This window comes from Rousettus aegyptiacus, unplaced genomic scaffold (genome assembly GCF_014176215.1).
Source record: "Rousettus aegyptiacus isolate mRouAeg1 unplaced genomic scaffold, mRouAeg1.p scaffold_m13_p_4, whole genome shotgun sequence".
NCBI lineage: Eukaryota > Metazoa > Chordata > Mammalia > Chiroptera > Pteropodidae > Rousettus > Rousettus aegyptiacus.
The window spans coordinates 70,124,976-70,138,845 of NW_023416307.1; the positions used below are offsets into that span (position 1 = coordinate 70,124,976).

At 36.9% G+C, this 13,870-nt stretch overlaps 1 protein-coding gene across 2 annotated transcripts in view; it reads right to left on the reverse strand.

Moving 5' to 3' along the window:
• Positions 1-2,501: 2,501 nt before the first annotated feature.
• Positions 2,502-13,870, reverse strand: part of TMEM45A (transmembrane protein 45A) — a 64,526-nt gene continuing 53,157 nt past the window's right edge. Inside the window, exons 5-6 of one of the 2 annotated variants that reach the window (XM_016144710.2) lie at positions 7,644-7,789; positions 2,502-2,962 (exon numbers count right to left, since the gene is read on the reverse strand). In XM_016144710.2, the coding sequence (XP_016000196.1) occupies positions 2,869-2,962; positions 7,644-7,789 (240 nt within the window). In that variant the 3' untranslated portion in view covers positions 2,502-2,868. Of the gene's footprint in view, positions 2,963-2,983; positions 6,062-7,643; positions 7,790-13,870 lie in introns of those variants that run through there. The other variant, XM_016144708.2, reaches the window with a different exon arrangement.

Sequence of the window (13,870 nt, forward strand, 5' to 3'; positions counted from 1 at the left end):
TTCTTTAAAATAAATTTCTGTCTTTCTGTCTGTTTGTCTGTCTGTCCATCTATCTATCTATCTATCCCATTGGTTATGTTTCTGGAGAATCGTGACTAATACAGTGGCCATTTTGAAACATTCGCCATGCGTTTTCCAGGAAACGTCTGTAATCTCCAGAAAGCTTCAAAATAGTATGTGATGCTCAAGGAGACTGTGATGTAGAAAGCAGGCATATAAAAAATTAGGGCATATCAAAAATAACAATGTAGAAGTCACTAGTTGATAAATGACTTACTCTGCAAGTGTCTACTTGAGGAATGATGGAATGGATGGTTAAGGAAACTTGTCAACTTTTGTGGGGCCATAAAACGGCATAAATGTATAACCAAGCCAAGTTGTCAATAGGTTGCTCACTGAGGCTAATATATTTTATGGTTGGTAATAAAACTTGGGAGAGATAACATCTTTATACTTGGCATTTGCCATATTACCTTCAGCATACCATTTTCCAGCTCAAGTTCATGTCTTATTTTGAAGTCTGAAACATTAAGCTTAAAACTAATGTTAAAGTAATGGATGTGTTAGTTTTCTGTAGCTATACCAAAGTACCACAAACCGAGTGGCTTAAATAACAGAAATTTAATGTCTCACAGTTCTGGAGGCTGTAGGTCCAAGATCAAGTTAACAGTGGGGCCATGTTCCCTCTGCAGGTGCTAGGCAAGAATCTGTTCCAGCTCTTTCACTTAGCTTTTGGTGATTTGCAGGCATCTTTGGTGTTCCTTGACTTGTGGACACGGTACTCTGATTTGTGCTTTTGTATTCACATGGATCCTCCCTATGTGTGTGTCTGTGTCTCAATTTCACCTTTTCATAAGGACATCAGTCATAGTGGATTGGGGCCCACCCTACTCCAGTATGACCTCATCTTAACTTAAATAATTATATCTACAACAAGTCTATTTTCAAATAAGGTCACATTCTGAGGTATTGGAAATTAGGACTTCAAGATATGAACTGGGGCAGAGGGAGACACAATTCAATCATAAAAATTATAGTACTAATAACTTAGAATCTAAGATTTTTTAAATAACCTAGAGTCTACCTCTAACTATGTGGTCTGACTTCTTATTTGGGTCAAGAAGTTTCTTTTAGAATGTGGACCTGGTACTTTGGCTTATGAGTTGTGTTTCCATGCTATGCCACTAAAGGGTAGCATTATTGGCTTTTTTTTTTCCTGCTGTTAAGCCTAATATACAATAGTATCTTCAGTACTCAGACATTTATCCATAATGTAGGCACATCAGATATGAAATAAATTTAGCCACATTTCTTGGGGCTCGGGGAGTAGACACATCAGATACACTGGGAAGAATGATGTGTCCTAATCATCTCTGGCCTGGTAATCTCTTGTATCTCTGCTATGGACTGAATGTTTCTGTCTCCTCAAAATTCATATATTGAATCTCTAATGCCCATTGTAATGGTAATTCAAGGTGAGGCCTTTGGGAGTCAATAAGTCATCATTGTGGAGTCCTGATGATGGAATTAACGAACTAATAAACAAGAGATTGGAAAGAGGGAATCTGTTTCTGCACTATGTGAGAACATAAGAAAGCCACCATCTGTAAACCAGGAAGCAGGCCTTTACCAGACACCAGATCTTCTGGGGCCTTGATCTTGGACTTCCCAGACTCCAGGACTGTGAGAAATAAATGCTTGTTGTTTAAGCCACCCAGTCTATAGTATTCTATTATAGTAGCCTAAACTGACTAAGACAGTTTCTGACTAGAGATAATTCAAACAGAAACCAAAGTCTCCTTCTCTGAATGGGATACTTCTATGGGGAGCAGATGGACTTTAGAATAGGCAGGTCCATTTAAGAAGGAATTGAACCATTTACAATGCAGTAGAATAACCTCTGACATGTTACACCACCCTTACTTCTGGTGTTAGGAAACACATCCCAGCATGGGCTTTGCCATTAATCAACTGCATGATCACAGACAAGTCAGTAATACTCTAGTCTCAGAGTCCTCACCTGCAGACAACCTTTTCTTTTGATTTCCTTTTTTTTTTTTTTTCTGCTTTATAGCTCAGTTTTCAATGCTACAGGTTAAAAAGGAGTCCTTAGGTGCTACAATAGAGATTAAAAAAAAGTTTGGCTGTCTTGAGGAGATTATAATATAGTAAGAAGGAAGAATTTATGTATAGATGCTTAGAGGACTGAATAGCAAGTGATCTAATGCTGCTTTGGGCTCTGTGCTATAGGAGTTTATAGACCGAACACCATGGTGTGAAGGAGTAGAAAAGAAAAATGTTTAACTAGGCTTTAAAGAATCTCCAGAAGTTAAACTTCGAGGAGGAGGGAAGTTTAACTTCTGGAATTAATATATCAATATAAAATTGATATATTAATTAAAATAAACATGTTCTGGAAAACAGAGAACAGGTCAGCCTGATTGGTACAAGTGTCATGTTTGACAATATGAGAGCATAACTACATATTGAAATACACTTAGTCAAAGTCATTTTATTTTATTTGAGTATGTTAATTGATCTGAGAGGCTAAGGGAAACTGGGTCAATTTCTGGGCAAAGGAAAAGTTGTTCCATAATTTATTTGATGACCTGGAGTCACACCAGGCCCTGAGTACCAAGACTGATGTGCAAAGTGAGCCTACCATCTAAAATATTTTCAAACTTAAAAGTAAAAAATTTAAATTCAAATACTTCAACAAAATTGGAAATACAAACAGTACACCAAGAATAATCCTCAGCCAGTTGTTCTCCAAACAAAAGGTAAAGAAACAAAACCATGAACAAAAACAATGCAAAATAAAAAGAAAACAGAAAAAGTTCATCCAGAAAGACTAGATGTCCATCAAAATTACATCTCTTCTTCTGATTCTTGTTCTCGTTCAGCATTTTTCAGGAGTCCAATTTCTGAGGGGCAGAACCTGTTTAGTCGAGATTTAACCAACCTGAGGAGAATGAAAGGCACCTCACATTATGGTGTTTAATATAAAAACCCAGAGCAATATGTAGTACCATATAACAAACTCCAAATCATTTGTGCAAATGGGAGCAGTACCCCAAAAAAGAAAATCACCTTTGTTTGGCTTTGGACCTACCTGAAATTTTTTTGTGGATTAAAGCAGGGTATAAGTAAACAGATAAAATATAGCTTTTGAATGCATAACATGATTATTTAATTAGGTATCAGGAGATGCCTTATTCTCTATAACTTTTATCACTTCTAAAATGAACAAGAGAATCTCTGGACTGTAGGAAGCCCAGACGAAACCAAGTTCAGCTGAGCTTCTGCAAGTCTACACCTAGCTGTGTATTACTAGTAGGAGCCTTCTCCTAAAAAGAAGTGCATGAAGGCATCTCCTTCCTCATGTCAAGCCCCATGTCAAGTCTGAGATTGTGGTCCCTACTCGCACCTTCAGAGGGATGCTTTTGTGTAAGCCACAGGCTGTTCAACTGCATGGGATAGTCCATAATGAATTAAGAATTTAGAAGAAGTGCACCTCCACCCTCGTGACTGTCTTCCTGTGTTAAGAGAATCTGTAGAATTAGAGGAAGCAGCAATTATAATTTTTGTTATCTGAAGATGTGAAGCTTTTTAGAGGTAGAAACTTAGCATGTTCTCGCCTTCTCTGATGTAGTAAGACAAGGAAAAACTTTTTCTGTGCACGATTATTTTTAAAGACATTGCACTGTGACTATATTAACAAAACATACTTAACTTTCAGAAATATGTATGAATATAGAAACAAATGTGATAAATCGAATCATCAAAATAATTCTCATTTTATGAAAAATGTCGCCAGTTTATCTGCAACTTTACCCTATTTTCTGCCTTTCTTCTTCTTCCAATGAAGTTCTGGTCCTCCCCTATCATCATCAATGACTTTACTTGTGCTCTGGATCCCACTAGAATATAAATAAGCCTTATAAAAGTAGAGACCTCATCTTATTTACTGCCCCTAAACCCAGCCAGGTCCTAGAACAATGTCTGTGGTATATAATAGTGGCTCGACACACATTAGGTGAATCAATGGCCTTTGGAGCAATCTGCCAGGAGTTCATATCACTGATTCATAAATAATGCAGAATTCTTCAGTGACTTCCAACTGAGCATTAACTCCGTCAATATACAACAACAACTGAGCAGCATTTAGTAACATCTGTTAACTCATCAAGGGCCAAGGGAATCTACTCAAAATCATTTGTCTTGATTATTAATTGACTAACTGCTGTTGCTTCCAGTGTCCTTAACTCTTCAAGGCATTCTTCTCATGAAAGGCTAATAGTCTTAAACAAGTTAAAGTCCAGGACAGTGTTTGTGTCATTTTTTAAACCCATAAAGTTATTTCCACATTGTACAACTTCAGTATATGCTAAATGAAATGGATTAATTAGTTAATTCATTCATTAGATTCATTCCTGATAACTCTTATGGGAAGTAAAACAAAGATGTGGCTACTTATTACAAACAAATGGTTGACACAGACCCTAGTGATTTACTGTTTCCCATTCTTGCTCTCTGGATTGTATCTGCTATTGCTACAAGTTACCAGGGTGAGGGATGTTCAGATACCTTAAACAGGCTTTATCTGCACCCTGTAGCTCTAGGTATTGGCATATGCAGAAATGCCCCCTGGGGTCAGATTGAGGGATGGAGTGATAAGAGGAAGTGCAAATAATTGCTAGTTTCTAGAATGACACAAGTCAAGGGAAAGAAGGTCAGGGCATACCTGGGCATTTGTTCCCATGTGTTCTCCTCAATTATTAGGAGAAAGAACAGAGCAGAAACTCTGGGTATACATCCAGAAGTCTATCTGGAAATCGAACTTCCAGAAGGCAAAATATCATATACCTAGAATTTATTTGGTCATCCCTCTTTTGTTCTTCAAAATGGCTCACATAAATCATCACTTGGAAAGCCAACCTGAAAACGGGCAATATTTTTCTATACATACAAAGAAGCTTTTGAAATAGTTTTGTGCAACAGAGATGTTTTAATATAAAATACAGTGAAACACATAAGAATTCCAAATAGGTCCCTCTTACAAGCTGTCATAATCAAGACCACAGGCATGGGACTGAATGAGACAATTTTTGAACTATTATTCTGGAAAACTGAGAGTACAGCTTCATTTTTCTGAGATTGGGGGGGCAGTGGTTCCATAACTCCATTTTGTTTCCATAGTTTCCATCTTTGTACTATGTCAAACAAATTCTGATATAATGTCCTGAAAACTCATCACCTATCACTGAGTCATAAACCACTCCAGTCAAACTCTGACAAAGGCATTTTCAAAGCTCCTTGTGAGAACAAGATTGAATTAGCCTGCCATGTGACTTTACTGAAAGTTAGTACTGAATCTTAATGATATTTTAAAGCTATTGCTTAAGTTCATGTCAAACTATGTCAGAACATGAGCTCCAGGTTTTATATTTTCAAGAGAACAAAATGGGAAAGCATATAAAACATGATTTCCAAACAAATGAAGACTATAGTCAAGTAACTTTGAAACAGATCTATTAAAACAGCAACTAAGTGTTTATTGAGTACCTACTACTTGGCAGCATGCCAAGAGCTGTGAGACATATGAAAAGGTGTCATTTTCTCAAGGTAACATAATCTAGCTAACAGGTAACATTAACAGAGCAAACATCACAAGATAGCTTACAATTATTAAAAGGTATGGTAGATTAAAGTGCTATAAAAACTCATGAAGGGAGATGAGCCAGGGCTAGAATAATCACCGACATTTTCATAGAAGAGTTGTGCATATAATTTGGATATGCCAGGTAGAGGGAACTACACGGTCAAAACATCAAAGGGGTGGGGCAGAGGTTGAAAAAATAAACATGCAGTTTCTGGTTTCTAGAGAACCGTTAGCAGATAAGAGATTCATTAGGGGTCTGAAGCTTTTTGAAACAGGAAAAGACAATAGTCTTCTGTTGACTCTGGAAGGGAGCTGACATGCGGTAGAGAGGATCCCTGAATGCTGGCATTGGTCTTGGAGGCTGCCCAGCCTCTAAGGAGATGAGGCCCAGATGTCAGCCTAGAACAACAGAGGAAGAAGCCAGGTTTCACTCAACAGCAGAGCCAGCCTTAACAACCAGCTCATGCACATGCTTTGGTAGAATGGAATAGGACTAATAGAAATCAGTTAAGGAGAAGGTAGAATTTCCCAGCACTCAAAGCACTTAGACCTCTAGAAAGAGACAATTGCAGATCAAAGTGGGCTGACTCGAAGCATAGCAGAGACACCTGGAAGCCATTCTCTTAATTTCCTTGCTCAGAACCAGCACCAAAGCCACTTCAGCAGTGAAGCTCAAAGAAGCACAGAGCAGGAGCGGTGACCTGGCCTCAAGTCTAGAGAGAAGAGTAAAAAGCTAGTTTTGGCAGAGGCTGAGAGCCCATGGGCCTAGAAGTAGTGACTGCATTTTAGGAATCTAGAGAATCTTGTGTTTGTGTATTGTCCAATATGGTAATCTCTATGAATATACAGATATTTAAATTAATTAAAATTAATGTGGCACGAGAAGCATCTCAAGACCTCAGTAACCACACATTGTTCATGGCTACCATAATGAAGATTGCAGATAAAGAACATTTTGATCATTGCTGAAGTCTGAAGGATTATATGTAGGAGTCTGCATGCCTAGTAGCTGGGATCAGCCAGGCCAGCTGTGTTTTGGCATTAGTTACCTGAGAGAGAGGAACCATGTTCACTCCTTACTAGTCCTACTCATCCTTCAAGCTGCAGCTTATTTCTCAGTTGTGAGGAGGCTTCCTCTGAACTCCAACAGTGCTTTGTTCTTTCCACTTATTGTATTATATTTAAATTGTCTGTCTCTCTCCACAGGGTTGATACTTATGCATTTTTGATACAGAAGGGTAAGAAAAAGAATAAGAATAACAAAAAGAACAATAATACCTTTCATTGAGTTCTTATGGCCTAAGCAGTTTAAATACATAATCTTATTTAGGTACTATTATTATCCCCATTTTACAAACAACAGAACTGAGACTTAATGTGGCTAAATAATTTGCCCAAAGTCATACAGCTGATAATAGCAGAGCTAGGAATATGTGTTCTTCTCAACTGGTTATATTGCTCCTCACTCATCACGAAAGATTGTATCAGGCTGCTTGTAAAAACATGTATTCAACAGAATCTTACTTTCAGAATTATTTGAGTAAATGGCAAATTAATCAGGTACTCGAATTTAATGAGAGGCATACATGTTGGTCAAAAAATGACACCAAGCTGGGGAAGTGCTATAATTGGTGCACACTTGGGCAAACAGAGGGCTCACGCACTGCCGGTGGGGGGAGGACCATTCGGAAAAGGAAACAGCAGATGCAAAGAAGTGGAGGCACAGAAGAGTGTGTTGAAGGGTGATGCACAGGTCAGAGGCACAGCAAAGATACTGTTGAGCTTATTCTGACTTTAAACCAGCACATGTTCTTTTTGATTGGGAATTTCTGTGTTTGCAGATAATTTTCTGCTATATTACCCTATCTTGTGGAATGCAAAGGAATGAAATCCCCCTTTGAATTTTAAGTTTAATACTATCAAGTCTTATTGATCATATACCAAGGAATAGAATTTCTGTGAACGAAAATCACAAACTTACCAGGTAACAAAGGCATAAATCACTCCAATAATAACAAAGGTTAATGCATAATGCCAACAAATGCAGATGCTGAGAAACATAATGTTGCCATGATCCATTTGATCCCATGCAGGACCTCCACTGGGGGGATAAAGGACAAAACCAATCTGCAATTAAAAAAAAAAAAAAAGCACATATTAAAATAACCAGCCACATCCCCAAAGATGATGCATTTCAAAATACTTGATTCCAAGATTAATAGTAATAAAGATAACTCCCATTATCTGAGATGCTAACTCCCATTATCTGAGAAGTAAGACATCAGGTTTTACTTCCTGTTTTAATAATACAGATAGTATACAGTAGGTCATATTTTTGCAAAAAAAAATTTTAGGACATTTAAAAAATCAATTTCAAAATGTGACTAGTAATCTCTCTGGAGATTGGTGGACACTCAGAGAATGTGCTAGGTTTCTAAGTTGTGCAGTCTAACTCAATTACTTCAATATTAGGGCACAAGTGGTTTTTAAAATAAATGCCCACAGCTAATATTATATTCGATAGTAAAAGACTGAAAGCTCTTCCCCTAAAATTAGGATAAAGCAAGGGTGCCTGATTTCACCACTTCTATTCGACACTGTGCTAGTAATTCTAGTCAGAGCAATCAGCCAAGAAAAAATAAACAAAGGGTAACCAGATTGAAAAGGAAGAAGTAAAACTATATTAATAGATGATATGATCTTGTATATAGGCAATCCTAAAGAATCCATTAAAAAAAATTGCTAGTAAATGAATTCAGCATTCTTACAGGATACAAAATCAACACATAAAATTTGATTGCATTTTCAAATACATGCAATAAACAACTCGAAAATTAAATTAAGAAAACAATTCCACTTATAATAGTATTGATAAGAATAAAATATTTAGGAATAAATTTATTAAAGGAGGTTCAAGACTTGTACACTGAGAACTATAAAACATTGTGAAATCAAAAACAACCTAAATAAATTGAGTAATCCCATGTTCACAGACTGGAAGATTTAATAACACAATAACACAATAACATACAAGGCAATTTACAGATGCAATGCAATCCCTATCAAAATCCTCGTGGCTTTTTTGCAGCAATGGAAAGCTGATCCTAAAATTCATATGGAATTATGAGGGACTCAGAATAGCCAAAACAACCTTGTAAGAGAAAAACAAAGTTGTAAGACTTATACTTAATTTCAAAACTTACTACAAAACTACACTTGTCAAAACAGTATAATACTGACATAATTATAGACATATAAGTCAATAAAATAGAACCAACAGTCCATAAATAAGCCCATATATCTATAGTAAGTCAGTTTTGACAAGAGTGCCAAGGCTATATAATAGGGAAATAATAGTCTCTTCAACCAAGGGTGCTGGGATGACTGGATATGCACATGCAAAAGAACGAATTTGGACACTTACCATACACTATATACAAAAATTAACTCAAAATAGATCAAAGACATAAAAATAAAAACTAAAACCATGAAGCTCTTAAAATAAAACAACTCATGGCCTGGGATTTGGTAATACTTTCTTAGATATAACATCAAAAACGCAATCAACCAAAGCAAAATTAGATAAATTTGACTTCGTCAAAATTAAAAACTCTTGTGCATCAAAGGACACCATCAAGAAAATGAAAAGATGACCCATGGCATGAAAGAAATTATTTGTAAACCATAGGAATGATAAGGAATTAATATCTATAATAAAATATAAAAAAAAACCCTCCTAAAACTCAACAGCAAAAAGACAAAAATATTTTTTAATGTGCAAAGGAGTTAAGAGACATTTCTCCAAAAAAGGTATACAAATGGTTGATAAATTCATCAAAGGATGATGAATATCATTAGTTATGAGAGAAACGCAAATCAAAACTACAATGAGATACCACTTTATACCCACTAGGATGGTAATAATAATGATAAATAAAAATAACAAATGTTGGCAAGGATATAGAAATATTATAATTCTTGTATATTGCTGGTGGAAATGCAAAGTAGTACAGCCACTATGAAAAACAATTTGACAATATCTCAAAAAGTTAAATGTAGAATTATCACATGACCTGACAATTCTATTCCTAGGTATATACCCAAAATAATTGAAAACAGCTATTTGAACAAAAACTTGTACATAAATGTTCACAGCAACATTATTCATGATAGCCGAAAGTTAGAAACAACTCAAATGCCCATCAACTGATAATGAATAAGCAAAGTGTGGTATATCCATACAATAGACTATATTTAGCCATAAAAAGTAATGATGTGTTAATACATGATACAACACGGATGAACCTTAAAAAGATTATGTTAAAGACAAAAATTCATACATTGTCTGATTCTGTTTATGTGAACTATCCAAAATAGGTAATCCCATAGAGACAGAAAGCATATTAATGATTACCAGGGTCTAGGAGGAGAGGGAAAGGAGATGTGGCTGCTTAATGAGTCAAGGGGTTTTGGGGGGAGGAGGGCGCGGTAATAAAAATGTTTTAGAACTAAATAGAGATGACAGTTGCACAACATTGTGAATGTACTAAATGCCACTAAACTTCGCATTTTAAAATGGTTAATTCCATGTGAATTTTACCCCAATAAAAAATAAGATGGATGAATAGATAGGTGGGTGGATGGATGGATGGATGGATGGATGGATAGGTGGATGAATTGACTCTCCATTTAGTCATTATTCAGGTTTCTTGCCTGATCAAGTGAAGCAAGGCAGACAGGGGTTTTTGTGCTGGTGCTATGCATTTTATTTACCAACCAATGTTAGAAACAATTGTTTCCAAAATATCATATAATTTGAAATTAGCAAGGTACTCTATAACTTCTTTCTGCCCTTCTCTGCATCCAGGAGACCCCAGAATATACTTGTCTCTATTTTAGAGTTGAGAAAAGTAAGTAACGCATAACTTGTCTCTTCATCTCCAAAGATTTGCATCATTGGTGCTGTGTCTCACCCACCAAGGGTGAGGCCTCTGCCTTAGAACACCGCAACATTCTAAAGAGATAAGACGTTAACACCACTGGCAAAAGACACGACAGACACCAAGTTAGAGATCTGAGCCTACAATATTTAGAAACTGCAGGAGGAGAATGCCACCCAGCTGATTTGCCTGCTGCTCGTTTTGCAATACTTTTTTTTCTATACAGCTTGTTTTGCAATATTTTTTTTCTATACAGCTGGGAAACTCACTCCGGGGACCAAAATGACCAGAGCCCGGGTCCCTGAAGGCCCTGGATTAAAGCCAGAAATTCTAGATCCTCTGTGATTGCTGTTCAGAAATGACGAGAAGGAAACTAAAGTCATGTAGTGAACTCTCATTTCAAGGGGCCCAGACATTTGATTTGGATGTCAGGACCATGAGAATCTGCTTCTCATGCCCTCCTGTCACAGCAACTCATGGAAACTGACAGAGAAATTCTGTGTCAAGAAAGGGCCTTTTAGGAAAGGTGAGTGTAATGAGCTATGAACTCACTCCCCAGGTCCCACCAGTCAGTTCCACCAATGCCGTCTCCAGAACCCAAGCACCCTTTCTTGGGGAGTAATTTGCTCTACCTCCCAGAGGTAAGAATTAGCAGTTATGAGTTAAATTGTGTCCTCCTAAAAGGTATGTTGCAGTCCTAAGCCCCAGTACCCTGTGAATGTGAACTTATTTGAAAAGAGGGTCTTTGCAGATATCATCAAGTTAAAATGAAGTTACACTGGATTAGAATTGGCCCTAAATCCAATGATTTGTGTTCTTGGAGAAAACCCATGTGAACACAGAGATGCGACTGTGGAGTCAGAGGATGAGGTTACGCTGCCACCAGCCAAGGAATGCCGAGGATTGCTGACAACCATCTAGGAGAGCGTCATGGGACAGATTCTCTTTCTGGGCCCCCAAGAAAAAAACAACCTGCTGACACTTTGATTTTTGGACTTTTGGCCTTCAGAACAGTGAAAGAATATATTTCCATTGTTTTAAGTCATCCTGTTTATGGAACTTCGTTATTGAAGCCTTAGGAAATGGATACAGGGGTTAAGGCCAAAATAAGCAAAGGAGTGTCACCTGTGCTAAACTTCAAGCCTGGACACATTGGTGGCCCTCACCCATCTTTCAAGCCCCAACACAACTTCACCTTCTTCTGGAAGCTTTCTTTTTCTTCTTCTAAGGAATTAATAGCACCCCTCTCAGAGCAGCATGTGTTTTCAAGTTGCAATGTTTAATTCTCACAAGAATCTTATGTGATATTATTTCTATTTTACAGTTAAGGAAACCTAAAGACACAGAATATCAAGTCTACTGTCATGTGATTCATATGGCAGAACTAGAATTCAGATCTAGGTCTGCCTGACCTGGAGGCCCATGGACTTCTCATAACATGCCATAGTCACAATTTGTTTTTGGAGCTTTCAAAATAAAATCTCTCTTAAGTCATTTCCATTAGTCAAAGTCAGTTCCACCACGCAAAATTTTTACTGTCGTACACCAAATAAAGAGATATTTTGAGAACCTCTCACTGCTTATCTCCTTGGGACCTTCAGTGCCTGATATTAAAAGCTAAACATTTGACCAAAAGTTACTGTGAATCCTATGAACAGAGTTAACTGACTGAAAGCTGTAGTAACACTAAGGAGTCATTTTAGTCAAGTAAATTAGAAAAGCTGAAAACAAAGGGTTAGAAAATGCCACAACTCATTAAATCTTTAAATAGAAAAATCTGCCTATATTCTTTTATCTGCTGTTTTAATTTGCTTCCTGATACAAAATTGCAAGAAAAAAGTCCTGGGGAAAAAAAAGTGTTTTGCTTGCTATATCTTGTATGCCACTCCTGGACATCTGTTTTTGACTAGTTTCAGCTTCATTAATACCACATTTAAAATGTAAATAATTTTCATCTCTAATAGGCAACAAGCCAGGGTCTCATTTCCTGTAAGTTAGAGTTTGAATTTCCTGGTATTTTATATTTTGTTCTCCAATCATTTACTTCAGTGAGTGTTTGATCTACTGTATCAGATCTCAGACCACTACTGCTTAGTTGGATCTGTTTGCATTTTAGGATGAAATTTTCTTTCTTAAAGGCAAAACGAGACTGCCTTTTGGTTTGGGCTCAGAGATCTGGGTAGTTAGTCATGGGAGGAGTCTCTACGGGAATTAGTGGAGGTTAGAGAGGCAGCAGAAACACCTGTCCTAAGTAATGAGAAGCAAACACAGCAGGAGTGTTTTCTTCATTCCATCTCTATGCCACAGCTCTAACAATGATGGAAGGAAGCTTGAAAATGACAGTGCAAAAGTGAACTTTAGAAATATTCTCCCACACAGAGACTCAGGTAAAACATGACTCATGGATGAAGGGCCTGAAGGATTTTTCTCTTTTTTAAACTGCATGACATGGTTAGGTTTTTGATAAAACACATATGGCTGTGTGTGGTTCAGAAAAGAAAGCGTTTTTATAGGTTGGGAGAATTCCCTCTAGGTTTGCCTACTACCCAATCATTTACATATGAGTTATAAAAAAGTAGCCAATCTCAGCTTTTGCCTCATTCAGTCCACATCTTTATACTTATGGTTCCAAGAGTCTAGGTGTGCATTTTCTCTGATTTGTCTATACATTGTTCATGTACTAGTTTAAAGCACATATGCAGAAGTAGAGAGAGAAAAAATATAGTGAAAAGCAAATCACAATGTAATATTATTAGGTTAAGACAGAGTTTTGTCCATAAACATTTGTATATCACACATTGCAACAAGACATGGAAGCACAATAAATTCACCTTAGTCTCCAGACATTTTTTTCAGTTTCCGAGGAAACTGGTGGGAAGAGGTACTGTGCTAAACTTTCATTTCCTGCCAGCGTGTGTGTTTGCATTGGTATTAAATGTTCGTTTTTCTTTGAGGATTCGGATATTATTTAGTCTAGCCATCAGGTAAAAAAAGAAACTAGTCTAGACATACTGAAAGATGGAAAATATTTTTAAATAATCACAGATTTGTGCCCAAAGACTCAGTCTCATAGCTCTTCCTCAGAAAAGCAATTGGGGAAACATGCAAACATTATTTCTCTGCCAAAAGAGGCAATGTTATGCCAACTAACTCTCAGTTATCACAGGTCACAGCTTTCTTCCTCAGATCCTTAACTAATTATGAACTTTAAATGGAAAACTAATTAGTTTTACTCTGCTCGTTCTTTTTATTTTTTCAACTCTTTTTG